The sequence below is a fragment of the Lytechinus pictus genome, chromosome 4 (genome assembly GCF_037042905.1).
Source record: "Lytechinus pictus isolate F3 Inbred chromosome 4, Lp3.0, whole genome shotgun sequence".
Taxonomy (NCBI): Eukaryota; Metazoa; Echinodermata; class Echinoidea; order Temnopleuroida; family Toxopneustidae; genus Lytechinus; species Lytechinus pictus.
The window spans coordinates 9,800,241-9,820,927 of record NC_087248.1 but is presented as its reverse complement, the minus strand read 5'-3'; the positions used below and the strand labels follow the sequence as shown (position 1 = coordinate 9,820,927).

The window sequence follows — 20,687 nt, the reverse complement described above, 5'->3', positions numbered from 1 at the left end:
GCACACCCCTTCCGCCAAACAAAATCACCACCAAGAAAAAATGAAAGGAAAATGAGAAGGGTGAAATCTGATATTATTTTCTGAATATTAAGTCAAAATCTATCACAAAATTTATTTTTTAAAATAAAAATGTCGAATTTTTGCTCGTTCGCTCACAGCTCTTTTTTGTATAAATTTTGCCCGATACGCCATATCTATCCCCTCAAATTTTTTTTTTGCTCATTATTCCAATAATTAAGTCAAGTATGTAAATGGGCTTAAGAGGAATCCATCTTACTTGTACATGACCATCAAAGAAATTACAGTGATGACGCTTCTGACTCTACACAGGCACGGTTTGATACCAGAAAGGCACTTTAATTGATTCGTATCGTAAATATACTAAACCTGTCACACATACAAGCATTGTCAATTAAGTTAACTCAACACTCTTAGAAAAAAGGACGAATGGGTACCCCTTTGTCCGGTATCAGGAACCCTAGAGGTAAGGAGTTCCCCAAAAAGTTATGTTAGTGCTCAAGCACCTTCAATTGTTTTATGATAACCTAAACAAAGGTTCTGAAGTGGTTGTTTAAGATAATTTACATCCTTTTATGATTCTAAATACGGTACAAAAATATATAGAACCCTTTAAAAGTCTAAGAACCATTTTTAAAATGTGAACAGGTGAAATGCCTGTACAGTTGACACATATTGAATATGTATATATATGAATATATATATATATTAAATATATATATATATATATATATTGAATATGAAAATACATACACACTTTCGACTGCTTTTAATTAGTACTACAACTATTACATTTTACCAGGAAATTAATCAACAAACCGTTTGGTACAACACTTGTTTTCGAATGAATATAGCGAGAGTGAACAATTATCAACAAATCTCCATGTACTATTTTCCTCATTACACATATCAGAATATACATTTTGTGCATTGTCCAGCTAATAGGCTTATAAATGCATACCAGCAATCCAAGATAAAAATGATATCACCTAAAGAAGACATTTTACATTAAGTTTCCTGGAAAAAATGGTTTGAGTCCTGCTCCATATAAATGCACAATTCTGCATTATAACAAGTTTACAATCAGCCAATCAAGTAAAATGATTTCAGTAGCTTTAAACTGTCACTGCGAATTTGTCATTATAACATGCTTTTTGAAACAGGTCCGTGGATTGAATGTGGATATAATAAGAAAACATGCTTCTCTTAACTTGTTTTTTCTTCGCCCTATTCATTTTGCTTTTTACGTTGACCCATCAGAATGATCATGGATAGTTAATGCTTATCGAAACATACAGTATATGAAACATAAGTATAATACCTTGGTCACATTTGTTCTACGGCGGCCGTACGGCGAGTCGAAAACAGCCGTTTTAACATTTTGTGTACCAACTACATATAGGTGGTTTGAATTAAAATTAATAAAACGGCTGTTTTCGACTCGCCGTACGGCCGCCGTAGATCAAATGTGACCAAGGTATTAGGAAGCGTTAATTCGTTATTTTACTTGACGACATAACGAGCTATTTCATTTTAATAAGTCGACCAAACATCAAAAGCATGTCTACATGAAGAATAGCAATTATCATCAAGTCAAAATATCATCATTTTTCAGTTGACATAAGGGAGCTATTTGTCTTCCAATGTTGACATCTCAAAAAATGTCATGTCGCCGTAGTTATGTCGCCAAACGGTACAATGGTATATTATCGCTTTAGTAAAAAAAAAAAAAAAAAAAAACCAAACAGCTAGAAAAGCATCCTACATAATTATCATATATCTAAAAACGTACTCTTTAAAATAACATTCTAAAAATGATATGTATGTGGTACCTGATCAAAAAACTATTCTCAAAACCAATCCGTAGACTAATTCACTGTTCCCGACACCAGCGTATAGAGGGCAAGAAGAAAACAAAAGTTGTGGATCGCATTTGTAGTTTTTATATTATTGATATTTTATCATTGTTAATTTGGTGAAAATCTGGTAAAACATTTGTGTAGAATGTCGTTATTAACATGCAAGATAGGGTTGTTAAGGATTGGATGAAAATAATTATCTCGGCACTGTTTCTTTTGCATTTTCACAAATATGTAAGTTAAGTCTATTTTCATTTGTTTTCCCTCTGCGAATAAACAAAAAAAGGATTGACCTTTTATTCTGTGTGAAGGTTGATTAATTCCGCACCATCAGGGATAGTAAGGAGTCTTCGCATCGCTACGCAGAACGCTCTATTATGATTATATAACATAAAACATGTAGAAAATCTATTTTCAGATACCCTTCATGACAAAGGGCAACCAAGAAGTCTTTGTCAAAAATTGGTGAATCAAAACAGCAGTTTCGTCCTGGATTCTGGACAAACGATATAATTATTTGCAATTTTTCGTCAGCTCCGAAACATAAGACGAAATGCTGTTCCGGTTTACCAATTTCGACAAAGACCTCCAAGCTGTTCACGAACATTAGGCGGGCATTTTCAATACATTTTATATGTTCTTGAAAGCATTCTGCATGGCGGTGCAAAAACCTCGTGATATTATTTACACACATGTAGGTAAATTGGTATTTTGGCATCAGTTACAATGTAATTCACATAGATTGGTGAAACAGTTCCCTTTTCAGCAGTGGAATGAGATGGGCTAGACAATGGATGAAACATGAAATAAGGTTTCACGAAATAAAAGTACTTTGCATCATGAGACCACTGATTGCATGTTCATGACAACATATCAACACCAGTATTGCTTGACTTATTAAACAAAATCAGTAACTCCTCTTTTTAAATCCGATTTTGATAGATATTTTTCTGCTTGTTTATTTTTCTTAACTGATACCAAATTTATCCTATAGTGCTTTCTTCAATCTGGAGAAGGGGACAAGGACGATTGAAGAGGAAAGGAAAGGAAAGGAGGAATAAAGGCCCATACGTATCTAGACTCGATATATTAAATTTATCTTTCTTATTTACACGTAAATTCTATTTTACAACAAATAAACTAAGAAACGCATCTATCCACCCTGAAACAAATGCTTGTGGCAAGAGTATTTTAAAATAAATAATGACGATATATACATATAACACGATCTTATAGAGGCGCCAACTAAATTAGTAAAACCACATCATCCACACAACGCAGACAATAATCACCGTTAATATTGCAGTATCTCAATTCAAAATTTCGATAATATCGTGAATGCCAATGTGATCGATTTGATCGACAATCCTTACCCACACACAACATTCGATACCTATAAAAATCTTCTTTTTTAAGAATACAAATACTAAAAGTACTGCTCGATTCAATAACTACCCAATGATAATTCAAAATCCGGGCTCTTTTATTTTACCATAACGTGGAATTTTGTTAGAGCTATTTCAAATGAGCTTTTAATTTACATTTTTAATTCACATTTCATTCAAACTTATGCAGTGTATCTAAAAAAGCAAGAATATACGTTTTTGTCAAATGGAAGATGTCTATTTCCACCCCAATGAACTACATAATGTTTGTTCATAGTAATGATAATAATAATAATAATTTCAGATATATGGTTCCGTCATTTAAATGACTGCAGGGTGGTATTCAAGCTCACCTCATTATCTTTCGCGTAGAAAATGATTTCCTTCGTCGGAAACTCGTATATTCAAACATATAATTAGAAGATGTCCATTGGGCAATAGACTTACGCAACTAATTTAAGGTACTTCTGGAGACATTTAGGTCCGTATTCTGAAGTCAGGATTAACTTAGACCAAGTTCTAACTCTGTGCTAAAATTATGGGGAGCCAAATATTCAAAAAAATTGTTTCTATTGTATATTTCTTATGTTCAATAGTTTGCTTTCATAATGAAGAAAAATACTTCAAAAATACTTAAGTTATCATTCCCAAACAATTATGAACAATTTGGGTGTCATATGAGTTAATAATTTTGATGTGTACTGAATGGGATTTGTGCCCCAAATGGCTCTCCATAATTAAACCACAACTTTAAACCAGGGTATAATTTAAACCCAAGTTCAGAATATGGGCCTTAGATACCAAAGTCGGTGCAGTTAGCTTCAGCATTATAGGTATTCCAGACATTGTAAAGGTTCTTAGCGTCTTTTCCGATACCATGAATGGTCATGGTGTTTTTGTCCCTAAGCGAACACGTGTCAGTCTTCCCTCCCCAGTTCTTAAATCCACTGTTTCCAATGGGGCCATAACCCAACCTTTTGGTGAGAATTCCCTGGAAGGCATCATCAACATTGATCAATGATGTCCTCAGTGATTCCTGGTAAAGATCGGGTACTGTTTCAGCTGACAGAACATACCCACCCCCACTGCAATAGGGAGGATAGAAGTGTCCAAAATACATTTTATCTGGAACATGGTATCTCTTGTATCCTTTATGTTCAGGTATATTGGGAGAAAACCTTATACTACTGTACATGCGGGACCCAACGAAAAACTTTGTCAGAGTTTCACCGCGATTTTGACTTTCTAACCCTTTTATGTAAGAGATGATATTGTTGAAGTTAACAAACATGTCTTCGTCCCCCTTGTAAAAGTATTTTGTGTGTCTGCAGTTTTCCGATATCCACTTTAAACCAAGAACTACTTTCAGGGTGAGGTTCTGAAATGATTCTTGGAAACTAGCCCGAACTAGATCTCCGTACTTGATGTCCTCCTGGCGCAATTGATATCTTAGTTCGTCCGTTTCAGAAGACATCTCGCCCAAGATGAAGACACATCGGATTGTCTCTCCCAACACTTCCTGCTGCCCACACCAAGTTTCCCTGATGGCTTTTCTCACTTCACTGTGATTTGGCGGCGTGCTGATCAACACGATCATAAATATATCCAATGGCTTGCCTTCTCTGTCGTAACACACGTGTGGATTTGTGAACTTGTAGGAGAGGATTCGGTCAAGGTAAGGACGATTGTCCACATTGGAGGGTAATACAAGATCGAGATCGGGATCCACGCATTCCTTCAGCATTGTCTTGTTTCCAAGTTTCTTCCAGGCTGCAATCAATTCCGTAGGTTCTTTTGGAATATGCATCGTCACTGTGGATTGCGACGCGCATATGTTGTCCATTCGCAGATGATTCCTCGTAAACATATCGTCCTCCACCAAAGTCCAGTTTCTCTCTTTTGAAATAATCGAGATGAAAACATCGGCGATTGGGACAACCGAAGAACGTTTCACCGCGCTCTCCAGGAATTGCTTCGCAACTGTCTTCGTGATGACGTGCCCATTCTCATCTGTGCAGAATGGAGGGAAGAACTCCTCGGCATACTGCTCATGTGAGACATAGAACAACCCATTCTCTAATCTCTGAACCTTGGAGTGTGATACTATCTTGCCCATCCACGTCCGGGAATCTGAGACGCCATTCTTTTCGCAGTAATCAAGGCGTTCGAAAAGTTTCTTTGGTATAACGGCAGTTTGTTCGTTGACCACGATGACATACTGGAAATATTTGCAATTATCTAAAATCCAGGATAATCCATGCATCACTGGTAAGGTCGTCTTAGGTTGAATGTCGTAGATAAAATCACCCTGCAGAAGATCTCCTCTAGTTCTCATTTCTTCCAACAGCTGCCCATTTCTATGTTCTTCTCCGGCTTTATGAATGGGGTTTCCGGTGACGAATACAACTTGCATGGCCAAATCTCTGTTCTCATTAACCTTACCCCATGTCTCCCGAATTGCTTGCCGAAGCTCTGTACTCTGGGGCAACGTGGACACCAAAGCGATTACCCTTGAGTTCTCCTGGCAATAGATGTCACCAACATAGGTGAGGTTCGCACTGGAAACCACCGGTTTGATCTCTTTTGAACTTCTGACGTTCGGTTTGACCGTTCCCCCTTGTTGCTCTTGGATGCTCTGATACGATCCATTCAGGAGAGCTCGTGCCCCAACCAGATGGTTGATATCACCAACATGATCATGCAAAATATCACTCGCCTCTCCAACGGCTTTGCGCTTTCCATGAGTTTCCCTATCAGAAGTTAACCACTCAGTTATATAGTTACAAAATCCAAGAACGATAAAAAACAAGACGACATACTTGATCTTCTGCCTCCTGGTAAACATCTTGTCTAATCCATGTGAACAGAAACTGTTCAACTTTTACACCGAATTGTTACTGGGTGGAATGAGAAAAAAAAATAACGTCAAACGTTGACAATATAATATCACTTGAAAATTTACCCTACTGGGGAAGATCAGTCGTATGATGCTGATCCGATCAAGGATATTGCCATAATAAAGAACGAGTTGGGTAGCAGTAGCTAATAATAAAATTGATCATGCAGTATAGTGTGTGACTCGACGGTTGAGGAGGGCATGCTTTAATGACTCAGAGTCTATTGTCGGGTAGTAAGCACCCTGTATAAATCTCGGCTATATCAGCTAGCAACACGTCTTTCTCCCCCACTCCCACAGTCTCGTTAACTCCCAATTATTATCATTATGCTCATCGAACCATTCGAAATGGATGAGTCCGTTTTTACCTTCGAACTGACCCCGTTTTCCATGGTTCAATCTCCAATATTTTTCTAACTTACGCGCATGCGTCATAGTAAGATCATCACTGAATTACTAGTTTTAGTTTTATGGACACACTACATATTGTTTTTTTTTTCGAGTTTTGAAATATAAATTCAGAAACAAGCGAAGGCCTAATAGGGAAGGGTGGGTAACATATTAAAATCCCTTTGGAAATAGGCTTATACGTGACATGTGACCTCCTTTAGAATAACAGCAACGCAGTAGTTGGTTATAAGGAAATTAAGCTTTCAGGATTTCAAGCTGAACCCAATATAATATACACTGTATGGCACTCAGACACTTAACAACAGAAAAAATCGGACTGTTGACAACAAAAGAAGTTGTTTTTGTGCAAGATGAATAGAAATTGGTGAACTGGAAAGTTATGATTCCCCCCGCCTTCAAGGAACGTTGAATGTCTGCCAATGCACAGAATCCTGACTGAGATGGCGCTGTAACCATTATGCACACAATTCATCGTTTGGTGCTAACTCTGAACATGGACCTATTACCTGATTACAAAACCTGCTCTGAACGAGGTTCGAGCCCGGTTAAGGTTGAATCCATCCCAATATAAAGGTTTAAATAATAGGGAAAAATAAAACGATACTGATTCTGAAAGAAATAAAATAAGAAAGTTATGACATTTGGACTTGCACATTCGAGTCCGTATTCTCTTCGAAAAAAAAGTGCAAACTGGAACCCTTTTGACACGGATTTGGAACTCTTAAGGAACAGGGTTCCCAAAAAGGTTCTTTAAGTGCTCAAGAATCTTAAATGGTTTTATAAAGAACCAATAAAGATTCCAAAGTTGCTCCTTAAGAGTTACAAGTACGTCTTTTTTTTCTAAGAGTGTTAGTATCCACACTCGCTATCAGGCCCTATTCTCTTGTAAATTATCATTTGCAAAATCAATTTGAAAATATTTCCATTTTGTTCCATTATTTTAAGAGTTGTTTTTATCAATATAAACATTTCGATTTCTCTCCTCAAACACTGTAAAATGTGTTTGATTCATCGTATAACATGTAAAATATCATCGTTATTAAGTTTATTGTGTATCAGTAACAGCTTAAATGCACAAAAGCTATCAAAATTGAAATGTCATCTTGATTTTACATTCTTTTGGTTCAATACAAAATAAGCAACCACAATTTAGACGTTATCAATCGTATGATCGGCTCTGATTTGAATAAAGAATCCACTAAAAAAATAAATGATTGCGATTCCCCCTATTTTTTAAAAAAAATACCAGGGCCTATTCTTATGGTTATTTTTAATCCCTGACCATGCAATTATGTTCGTTTATTATTATCAGGAAACTAGGCAACTTGCGTTTTGTTTTGAAATCGGATCAAAGAGAGGTCGTCAGTTGGGCTCTAACCTAAGAAGTTACAAATTTACCAATTTGCGTCAAAAGGAGAAAATGTTTCACAAACCGGTCATCTTTAGAGATCGAACGATTCGAATTGGGTACTTTTTTAATGGTAATCTCTAACTGGGGAAGGGGTGTGTCTTTATTATTATATTGAGTGGAAGAAATGGAATTGAGTCTCCATTACATCGAAGCGCAGTTTTACTGTGCGGGTCGAAATAAATTGTCACGTTCAAGTCAGGCACAATTTGGCAGCTGTAGAAAAAGTACACATTTACCTATAAAGTTGCTGGTTTCTATAAGAATTTTATTTCTTAAACTTCACATTTCCTTAGGCTTCCTTCCTACTGGGGTTTTAAAACTGATTTATATTTGAAAATAATTATGTTCGGTTAACATGCTCACAATCATGATAAAGCACACATTGGTATCAAAACTTGATTAAGCATTTTTCTCATTATTAAGTAAACAACTTGTCGATTTCCTGCAAATGATGCTTAACTTGTGAGACTGCGTATACATGTACATAGCTTTCGATTTCGCGTTGATTGTCTGATCATTATAACTGCCTATTCGTGTTTAAGAAAATTCCAATAGAAAGTTGTTGTGATTGTAGTGTAAATGTGTATCTTTTGCTAGGAGTCAGTCATGTCGAACCGAGAAACCATAAAAACTGATTTCGCCTTCAATCCGAATCGCCCTGGTGATTCCTTTAAATCGAATATCCTTAGAATGGCGTTTCGACATAATAGGTTTCAAGAGTCTCACGCAAGTTAAGGGGGTGACCCTTGTCTGAAAATAAGTGTATATGAATAAAAGAGCAAAATTCACTAAACAAAACGCTAAAAATTCCATTATGATATATTGTAAGTCTAGGAAAAACTGCTCTGATTGTAAGCTCAAACACCATGATGAAATAATATTTCGCTATGAACTTTTGGATTTTTGGTGCATTGTTGTTTTCACAATGATCTAGGACTTTGTTCAAAACCACTTTCTGTTCTTCAGATTTTGAATCATGAGCATACGGCCACAACAAGAATTATTTGTTTGTGTGCTGTTTTCAAAAACAATAATCCCGACCTTTCGTTTGAGGACGCGCACGCTTATTTACGACGTTAGTTGATTTTGGAAGAGACTTTTTGGGCCCGTCATCATGGGCGTAAAACTCTGTACTACAATATGCAAATTGTGTGACATGAGATTTTTTTTTCGTTTCGCATCTGCGACGGAAACATTCAATATGCGTTTCGTGTGCAAAATTTTGGTTGCTACTATGGTAACAGCGATATATCCGATTGAGGACGACTTTCCAAAGCCACATTTGACTCCTCCTAGAGCTCGAGAGGCCGCCCGGGGGCCCACTCCCATTGATTAGTGGATACCATGAGCGACCACGCGTAAAAGGGGACAGAGTGGGCAGGTACGTTACGTATAGGCCTATGTAACGTTATAAGGGTGTCAAAACGATGTTTAAAATGCTGACAAAAAAAGGATATATATCCAATACTTGTAGGGTTTCACAAGCCAAATTCTTGTTAAGAGATGCATTTTCATAATCTGGAAAAGAATTACTTCCCATTTTGTTTAGGGTACTTTTCGAAACCCCATGGTCGTGCCTGGTATCCACTCATCAATGGAAGTGGTCCCCCCGGAATTTGAATCTAATCCCCCATTTCTGGGGGAAGTAAAACATAATGCCCATTACATCGTGTGCGAGAGGCATATCGTTTGTGTAGAAGGAGTAAACAAAAGAAACAAAAGAAACAAAAGAAACAAAAAGAAACGATCGAGTTCAAACGTATTGCATATGGTGTGCACATATGAACTCACGCGAAATGTTCGGCTGGAGACTGGAGAGGTTGATCTGACCCATGAAATCAATTGCCAGTGATACACCAATAATCCACATTAAGATGTTGTTTGAAGGTTTGCATGGTGGTATGTACAATCGCTGATGTGGTTTACGGTACACCATGTGAAGTGTTGTATAAACAGTGGATAGGAGAAGAGAAGAAATGGATAGGCGAGAAAGTGGAGATTAGAGAGTAGAGTATTCTTTCTTGAAAGTAGTCCTGAAAAGGACTGTAAACCAGGAAAGATTGATGAGTTGAGAACAGCTTGAGTAGTAGAGCTAGTGCGGAGATGCTGGCTTGAGTCGGCGAGTAGAGATGATGAGTAGTAGAGAGACTCGACGTTTCGGGCAGGTTGACTGTCCGTCTTCAGGAGAAGACGGACAGTCAACCTGCCCGAAACGTCGAGTCTCTCTACTACTCATCATCTCTACTCGCCGACTCAAGCCAGCATCTCCGCACTAGCTCTACTACTCAAGCTGTTCTCAACTCATCAATCTTTCCTGGTTTACAGTCCTTTTCAGGACTACTTTCAAGAAAGAATACTCTACTCTCTAATCTCCACTTTCTCGCCTATCCATTTCTTCTCTTCTCCTATCCACTGTTTCTACAACACTTCACATGGTGTACCGTAAACCACATCAGCGATAATCCACATTAAATCTAATATCGATTCGATGGACTGTAATGATCTATATCTAAGCCTTCATTCAGTAAGTTTTTCCTCACTCAATATGTACTCGATTTGTTTGAAAAACCATTTTCTTATCCATGTCATAATCTATTTTAGGTCTGCATTTCGAATATCTCCAGCCATTAGTCGTAATATACATGCATGTATGGTGCGGGTGTCGCGGAAAAGGATTTTGCACACGAAAAGCAGATCTGTAGGGCCTGTAACCCCCCTGTAACACAAAGCTTGGCATTGATTGTAGAGCAGTTTTCTACGTTTGATTCTATTGACTATAATGCACAATCAATCTTAAAAATCAAGTGTATTATTAAGCGTTAACTTTTGTGTTAGGGGACCCTAATATTAGCGTCCGTGAGGATTGCGAAAGGTCCCAAATGTTAAATCTACACCGCCGGTGTTTGATCATGCCAAGCGTACAGTACAGCGTGTCCCACAAAAATGTTAATGGCACTTTCATTGAGTATATTACTAAAATCTATTGCTTGATACTTGCTGTAGTAATCCCTTTGGCAGCTCATACAGAAGCTATACTGGGATGATGAATAGTGAGCCACTGCAAGGAGTGTCATGAAGTGCAGAAATGGTGATAGACAAAACAATTTTGTATATGTACAGTAAAACATGCTATGCCGAGTGCAAGTTAAAACCAAACTTGTGACTTTAAATCATTTGGGATCCAACAAGGGGCTGCATCATGCTGATGGCAAGGAGAGCAGCCTCCTTGAAACGGGACATTCCTTTGGTATGACAGCTGAGCTGGGTGGGTTGTTCCAGTTCCTTATCATGCTTATCGTTCTTGGATAGAACGAGAACTTAAAGGGGTCGATTGTGGATTCAGGTGTGATGTACTTCAAGTTGTGATCATGTCTTGTAAAAAAATGTTGCTGGGGTGATGATAGATGGACGAGTTATGAAGACATGATGGTAGTGGATTTTGTTAAAGACGTCACAAGAGAGGAAGGTGATGTGGAAATCCTGTAGTCCGAGAACACGAAGCGATCTGATCTTTGTACTTGCTCAAGTAGGTTCATGGCTGTGACTGTGTATGGATTCCAGGCCTCATATCCATACTCTAGTTGGGGACGCACTAAGGATGTGTAAGCCCTCGACTTCACATCTCATGTACAAGAGGAAAGAGTCCTACGCAGGAGACCAAGAGTACGACTTGCTTTCTGCCGGACGAGTTGGCAATGTTTGTTCCATCGCAGATCAGAAGAAACTGTAACACCCAAGTACTTGTAGTTGTTAACTCTAGGGATTACACTATTTGTCAGATAATACCGCTGGATGTTAGGAGTGCGTTTGCGTGTAATAGTTAACACTGCACATTTTTTGATGTTGAAATCATCATCCATTTTGCAGACTAACTAGACAGTTGTTGGAGATCATTTTGGATGCATGCGGCACTCCTGATGTTACGTCTCTCCATGTTGACTTTGTTCCATCAACAACAACTGCCACCTTCCGCGAGGAGTGACATTATCCAACGTAAGCAGTTATCGGTGATTCCATAGAATGCGAGCTTAGAAGACAACAGATTGTGTGGGACCCGGTCAAAGACCTTCTGGAAGTCGAGGAAGATGATGTCCGCTTGACTTCGACGTTGAAGGATAGAAGACCAATCATGTACTTCTGAGGTTAGTTGAGTCGCAGTTGAAAGGCCTCGTCTAAATCCATGCTGAGCATCAGTAAGGATGTTGTTTCTCACTATGTACTTAGATGTATCGCTCAGGATGATATGCTCCATAACCTTACTGCATATGTATGTCAACGAGATTGGTTTATAGTTTGAGGGGTCACACTTTTCACCAGACTTGTGTATGGGAGAGACTAATGCCTGCTTCCACTAGCTGAGATGGTACAACACCACGTTTGTAACTTTGTTGGAAGAGGATTGATAGAGGTGCAGCAATTTTATCACTGAGCTTCAAAAGTTTTTGGGGAATTTCGTCAGGTCCGCTAGCCTTGGATGGATTGAGCTGTTAAGGCGCTTCTCAACCCCAGTCCTGTGGATGTGCAAGTGACCAATTGCTGGGTATAGGAGATGATCTCTTCTGCACATGTGATTGAGGCTGGCTACGAGTGAAGACTGACTGAAAGAAGTCATTCAATGCCTCTGCCTTATCCAAGGCTGTAGCACAAAGCTTGTTCGGAGTACGCAATTAACGTTGGGATACCAATGCTTTTTTAGATCGACATGTCATGATGAAAGACTAGGAATTTGGATTGTCTTTAAGGCTTTCCCCAATGATGTTGTTGCTATAATCCCGACGTGTCCGATGCACATTTTTAGCAACCTGATTCCTATGTTGCCTGTATGCTTTCCATGCTTCTGGACAGGACTGTGTAGGTGCCTTCTTAACAAGCCTATCTCTCTTCCTCATCTGACGTTTAATGGTTGTAGTAACATAGGGGGATGTCTCTTACCCTTACTAATTATGGAGTGAACAAGCTGAGACATACACCTATTCAAAAAGTTGGTGATTGCTTTCCAGTTTTCATCTACCGAATTCATTTATGGATTTGATTGAAGAAATTCAGTTGTAAAGTCTGCAGCTGCATTCTTCAGTTGCTGTTGGTTAGCTCTGTGGAACTGGAAGACCTTTCGAGGTGGTTTTACAGAGGTCCTGGGATTTGCAGCTAGTGTGCATGTAACAATATTGTTATCCGATACACCAGATAAAACACCAGGGCAGGATTTGAGGTAACCACTAAATCAAGGATATTAACGGAAACAGGACAAGACAGGAATCTCCCTTACTACTTGAAACACCGAATTGTTAAGTAGAATATCCAAGAGCTTCTGGTGGCTGGTATAGTACTGGCGGGATTTGTAGTCATCTGGTTGTCCCAGCTGATGTCAGGATGATTGAAGTCACCGCCGAGTATGATGTTAGGGTGAGTGCATCTGTGCCTTGCCGTGATCTTGCTCAATGAATGATGCAAGCCATCAAGGCCATGTTGCCTGTTATTCGGAGGGCAGTAGAAGCTGCCAATGTAGAGTGGTTTGGCATTAGCAAGTTGAACATTACACCATTGAATCTCACAATCAGAGTCGAATTCAGGACATTCAGTAACAGTTAGTGTATCGATGACAGCTATAAATACCCCACCTCCATGAATATTTCTATCCTTACGATAAATAGAATGATTACTCGGAACTATTGAGTAAGGAGATATATTGCTATATCTCGTTTTGATTCACACCCAAGGACGTCTGGAGTAAGTGGGATAAGTATATCTAAATAAAAGAGCAAAAATCACTGCACAAACCGCGAAAAAGTTCCATTAAAGGTTAAGTCCACCACAGAAAAGTAATGATTTGAATAAATAGAGAAAAATCAAACTAGCAAAACGCTAAAAATTTCATCAAAACCGGATGTAAAATAATAAAATTTTAAAGTTTCGCTTATTTTTCACATAACTGGTATATATATGCACATCTGAGTGAAATGCAAATGAAATTGTTGATGATGTCCATCACTCACTATTTTTTTTTTAATTGTTTGAATTATACAACATTTCATTTTTTTTTTACAGATTTGACAATAAGGACCAACGTGACTGAACCATATAGTATCAAAACAATGCTAATTCCGCATGTTCAGGGAGTAATTAATCTTTGTTTCACTTGAAAATGAGGAGAAAATTAGAATATTTCATATTTCGTATAATAAAATACAAAAGAAATAGTGAGTGGATGACGTCATCAGTCTCCTCATTTGCATACCGATCAGGAAAATGTCATAAATTTCTTATTTTACATCCGATTTGAAGAATGATAGCATGTTATATTATTCTCTTTTTATTCAAATCAACTTATGGTTGGGGTGGACTTGTCCTTTAAAACATATCATAACAGTTAACAAAGTTATTTAATTTTAGAGTCAATTTGTATTTTTACGCCGTCATGAATAAACCCAGACGTCATATCCGCACTTCCCCTTTTTTTCTTATGTTTAACATGAAATAATAACTATTTCATACATGTTTTTGTGAAATGTCTACCTTGTAAATTGCAGCAATTTACATTAAATCAGTATGGTAAATCCATTTTTGTTTCGTTATTGGAGAAACATTTTAAAAGAAATATAAATTAATCTAATACAAAAAAAAAAGAAGTGAAGATATGACCTCACTAGCTTGTTCATTGCATGAATAAATGGAAAGACCGTTTCACCAAAATAATGAAAAACTTTGAAATATCACTACATTGTTATTTCTTGAATGACCGGAAAAAATATATAAGACTTGATCATGTATCATACATCTATCATGTTATCTTTAAAAAATACAGTTTGAGATAAAAAAAAGTCATGAGCATCAAAGCAATCAAGTGTATACTGGCTGTCTATGTTTGTAGAACAATAACGTCGTTCTAAGTTAAAAGTTGATTTGAATAAAAAGATAACAAAAAAATCATCCAAGATCAAAACTGAAATTTTCATCATATTCGGAAGTAAAATTAAAAAAAGTTATGACATTTCAAGAATTTGCTTAAATTCGCAAAAAGGTTATATGCACATCTTGGTTGGTATACAAATGAGTGAACAGCTAACATCACCCAATCACTGTTTGAATATTTGGTATTTTCTTATGTGCAATATGAAACATTTTAACTTTCCCCTCAGTGAAATTAATGTGAAACAAAATTTTGTTCCTTCCGGATTATGAATAATTCCAACTTAGTGTTTCAATAAAGTTGGTCCTTACTTTAAAATCTAAACAAAAATGAAATATTATATAATTCATACAATAAAAAAAAAGGAACGGTGAGTGAGCGATATCATCAACTCTCTAATTTGCATGTCACTGAGTTGCGCATGTAACTGTTGTGTGATAAATAAGCGAAATTCTAAAATGTCATAGCTTCATTCTTTTACGTCCGATAGTGGTGAGTTTCCAGCATTATAATTGTGCTTATTTGAATTTTCTTTATTGATTAAACTCGGATTTATTTGTTTATTGGACTTGACCTTAAAAATAATATTTAGCGAGTTACATGAGATGCATCGACCAAGAGAGGGCGGTATAGACCAACCCAAGGCTTTACTTTGTCTTCTGCCTGACTGTTATAAGACAGAGACACCCGGTAGAGGGGCGGCGCCAAGGAATCGAATAGGAAGGGGGGGCAAGACGACCTGAAGTTGACATCGCCGCCCCCCCCTCCTTTCAAAAATTTGAACAAAAAGAGAGTTAAGCTTCTTATTTTTATACTCTTATTCTTTCTTCCCCATTTTAATTTCAGTTTCTTTCCTTTTATTCCTTTTATCCCCCCTTTCACTACTTGTGGCGCCGCCCATGTTTCCTGTATTCATCCCATTGTTACCTCTTTTGGGTATTAATAAGATGGCTCACAGCATTACAGCGCTTCCACTCGATTTTCATTTTGATGATATTTTCAAAAAAATTTGTATAGATTGAAATACTCAAAACAATCGCAGATAACAGTTAAATGTGACGAAATACCTCAATTTAATTGGCTGATAGTAAACCTTTATAGGAATTGTGCATTTGTTATTATAACGACTCTTTATGGAATGGGGTCCAGACATGGCTCTACTATTTTCTCTGTTTTTCCCTTATTATATACTTTTGTAAATCCATCTATTTAATTTATATTCCTATTGTTGATTTCGTTCGTTCGTTCGTTCATTCATTCATTCATTTAACTTTTATCGGAATAGATAGAATGTTGAACGTCAGACAAATGTCAGAATGTGGTGCAGAACAAAACGTTGCATTCCCCCACGTTTTCTTTGATCTACAGACAATCTTGTGGAGGTGAAGTTGATCATAGCTGAGCCAGAAAGGAGGGGATGTTATGGAATCAACAAGGGATTTTTACAAGGGTACAAGACAACTAAATAATGACGCCACTGATTTTTCCTAATCGAAAAAACGGGGGATTCAGAGGCCCTGTAAAGTTACAAATCCGAGACCTATCTTTTTAATAATATTTTCTTTCTCCCCTTCTTTTTAAATACTACTAAAGTAACGATGCATATCTAATAGCTTCCCTGCCCCCCTGTAACGCCGCATTTTGACACTTGATAGGAGAATATGCGTTCATATTAATTTCATATTACATGTAAAAGAATAAAGGTTCCATAACTCCCTGATCAGGCCCATTAAATCAACAAATTCGTGGGAGGGTAACTTCCTACAAGAGCTGTTTGAAGTACGTCACTCACGACTTAGAGAAATATGAGCCCGTCCGGGTTGGGGACTAACGTTTTGGTTAATCAGCTCTGGTTTGAATTTGAAGTTCCATTCATGACTAAAAACACACAACGACAAGGTTTATTTATGAAAATATAAAGGGGTTATCAGAGGAACCGTCACGCTTCGTCAGAAAATCCGACATTTAAAACTCGGTACTTCATACACCATTTTGGTGCCTTAACGAACGACTTTTAGAAATACAAAGGGTGAAAAAAGGTAATTTTTACATGACAATTTTAATCCTTCATAAAATAATGTCCAAAAGTACAATATCACACACTATATGTGGTTACCCAAAACCCATGTCGACATGGCCTTGTTTTTTTTAAAATATTTATATGTATCGTTTTTTTTTCTATCAATGCTTTATTTAGACCCATGATTTACTTATACAAATCATTTACCTTCAATGTTATTTCATATACATTTGTTTGTTTATACTCAGCTTCTACTGTGTATTCTTATTTGCAATGTACCTCTATATTCCTGTCCATGTGAATATTTGTTTTGCATGGTGGAAAGATAAAAACAAACAAACACCCGGGTATACTATCATAATTGGTTTTGATACACGATCAATTGCCACTTTGTAAACACATTTCGACATCCATGTATATTGTTTTTACTACACGATCATTTCATCATCAAGAAAATATGTCGACATATCTGGTTGATGCATGATTATTTTCTCCCTCATAAGCACATGTCGACACACATATAGTTATTCAAAATTATATCTGGCTGATAGACGATCATTTGATCCTTCGTGAAGACATGTCGACATCAATGCATATTGTCATATGTGGCTGTTAATATACGGTTATCTCGGCACCAACAAAAACATGTTGACATATCTGCTTAATACACAATTATTTGCCCCCTCATAAACACATGTCGACACCCATGTTTTATATCATACTTGGTTGATAGACGATCGTTTGATCCTTCGTAAACACATGTCGACATCCGTGTATATTGTCATATCTGGTTTTTAATACACGGTCATTTCACAATCAAGAACACATGTCGACAAAATGTACAGATGTATAGGTATTACTAAATCTGGCTGATGTACGACCATTACCCCTTTCGCAAAAAAAAAATGTCGACACATATTCAAATAGCCATTACAAAAATATAAATATAATGGTGGAAGTCAAATGGGGTTGTTTTATGGAAATTAAGACCAAGAACTTATTTCTTTGACTAAAAAGAACATTCTGAGATGAAGACATAGATCCCAATGAACACTTTCAACTTTTGTAAATTTTAAGCGTTGACAAAAATACATTTTTAAACAAATCACATAGAATATTCATATAGCTTGACAACGATATCTTCATGAGAAAGATATTGCGAGCACAAAAATACCAGTTTTCATATAAAATCATCAAGTGTATAAATCTCCACATGTCCTTAAATACTACATTGCTATTGTCTCTGCATCTTAATTGGAAATTCTGGAATGCTTTGGCGACAGGAATTTGTCCACCACTCTGTTAAGTCGGGAAGGGAAGGCGTCTGGATACCCTCCCTTTCTGCCTTCTCGTCAGCTAACAGTCTCCTGACGACTTGACACATATTCTTAGGCTCAAAGAGCCACTGTTCTCTACTGACGACTACAGACCCATATTTCTTCCATTCAAAGAACTTGTTATAGAGATGGTCATTTCTGTCCAAAAGGTTGATATAGTCGGCCAGGTCCTGGAGCGTTTCAAAGTCCTCGACATGGATGAATGAATTCGGTGGAGCTACCGCCTCGTAGTCTGCGCGGCTTGGTCCAAACACAATGGGGACCAAATCCAGGTTGTAGGCATGGTTCCAGAATTTTTCGCTCATGTAGTCCCGACAGGCGCAGTTCTCAAGGGCGAGGTAGAACTTGAACTGCCGAAGGAAATCGTTACAAGAGGACAAATAGTCCTTTCCGTTTACCTGTTGAAACCGTGAGGGACAGGCACCTGCTTCGCCGCACTTTCCGTACATGCCGACATCCACAAGTTTGGAGAGTTCTCTGACGAACCCTGTTCTGTTCCAGTGGAGGAACGGGCTGTTCCCACAGTTGGAAGCCAACCAGGCCACTTTCCTTTTCCGACCATCTGCCCAATTTCGCGTATCGTTCAAAGCAATCGAGGGATTGACAGTATCGTAGTATCCGTAGCTACCATAGAGATGTGACTCCCTGAAGCGGAAGGACATTAAGTAGTCATATGATTTGTTGATGTACTTTTGAGGCGGAATGATGTTATTTCGTGTATTGATCGGACTTTCGTGAGAGAAAAAGATCCATTTTTGCCCTTTCGGTTTATGGCTTGTCAATTCATCCCAATTCCAATGGGAAACATGATAGAGCAAGACGGCGTGGCTGTCTTTCAAGGTTTGATAGCTCGTGTCAAAGACCAATTGAATACCACAGGGTATTCCTGGACACGGTTGTATCCCTTGTGGCCGGATGTTATATATATCTTGGCTCCATATTTGAACTTGTCTCCAACAACTGGAATTTTGAGGCCCCGTTTTGTTAAGATCGTGTCGAGTTTCTTCATCCAAGGATGCACCGTTCTGTATGACACGAGAAAAGTATCTAAGAGGCATACGAGGGGTTGGTAGGTCCAGCCTGGGTGGTTCCACTTCTCTCTCTTTCATTTCTTTTCCCCCCTCATCCATCATCCATGACTTCCTAGTCCAACCGTACGTCATCAGTAGAATGAACAACATACCAGTAACTACAATGATATATCTTTCCAGTGGACGGCGACGACAGAACATCTTGAGATTTCGAAAAGAATTCTAAGACATAGAAAGGATAAAAGAAAAGAAAATAAATAAGATTTTCGGGACTGGTTGAAAGTCAAACCCTCCCCGATTCAGAGGCCAGAGACCAAGCATGGATGTGAATATTGTACACATCTTTGATTATACAATATATGGAAAATAGTAATTAGTGGCATAATGTATGGTAACCAGTGACATACCAATTAACCTTCTTGCCAGACCAGGTATTCCAACATATTTCTATTTTCTTCAATATGTGATCGGTGAGTACTGGATAAGGTCATTTAAATCTACCAAATTCGGGTTAGGTGAACGACATCCAGCCTCTTTGAAAGGGTGCGTAAGTTTCCTCGCTCGCTTCGGTCACATTTTTACATTTAAAGACAGGAGATATGCAAAAAAGATTTGGCAAACTAAGTTATAAATTAAAGCCAAAATATATTTTAATTAGGAAATCACATTTCTATTACTATTTACGAGGTAGTCCTTTTCTAGGCTCGCTTAACTCGCTCGTATGTAATAGCATACTGTTTCAAAAGACATACGAATTTTGGTCAGCAAGATGCGAAGTTTCGTATTGACGAAAATTATTTGACAAGTCAAGTCAAGTACCGAAATAGAGTCCCAGTTGCAAGCCAAATACAAAATACCGGTACCCAAAAGATATTGTTCAAGTGGTCCACCGAATGCCGTCAAAAGGTTACTCAGTGCTGGAAATAATATTATAAATAAATAGAAAGAGTATATTCTCTGAGCCGAACGCTAATAATTTTATCCACATTTTACATCAAATGACAAAGTGATTGACTTAAAGTTTAGCAGTATTTTATTACATGTATCAAATAGTTATATGCACACCGTCATGAATATACCCAATGTGGGCGGATAATGACATCTTCACCATTCTCCCTTTTCTCATTTTATTACATGAAATAATAATTATTTCAGATTTTCATACAATGTGCATAATGATATGCCTCCATGAGTTGTAGCAATTTGCATTGATTAGGTATATTATATTTATATTATACTGATTTAATACTCATTTAATTTACATTAGATTAAGATTTTATTTCCGTTCAACAATTTTTTCAAAATATAATCAAAGTAACAATACATATTCAATATAATCGATAATACAGACAAATCAATGAAATTTCGTAACAAATGTTGAATATAAATTAAACAAAACGACAATTTGTTGC

At 37.4% G+C, this 20,687-nt stretch overlaps 2 protein-coding genes across 2 annotated transcripts; both read right to left on the bottom strand.

The window, feature by feature from the left end:
- Window positions 1–321: 321 nt before the first annotated feature.
- On the bottom strand, window positions 322–6,496 carry LOC129259055 (uncharacterized). Its single transcript, XM_054897324.2, has one exon. It carries the CDS (start codon window positions 6,105–6,107, stop codon window positions 4,056–4,058), a length of 2,052 nt encoding a protein of 683 aa, XP_054753299.2. The 5' UTR covers window positions 6,108–6,496; the 3' UTR covers window positions 322–4,055.
- An 11,645-nt stretch (window positions 6,497–18,141) lies between these two features.
- Window positions 18,142–18,906, bottom strand: LOC129259591 (glycoprotein 3-alpha-L-fucosyltransferase A-like). Its single transcript, XM_054897864.2, has one exon. The coding sequence runs from the start codon at window positions 18,904–18,906 to the stop codon at window positions 18,142–18,144; it is 765 nt and encodes a 254-aa protein (XP_054753839.2).
- Window positions 18,907–20,687: the final 1,781 nt, after the last annotated feature.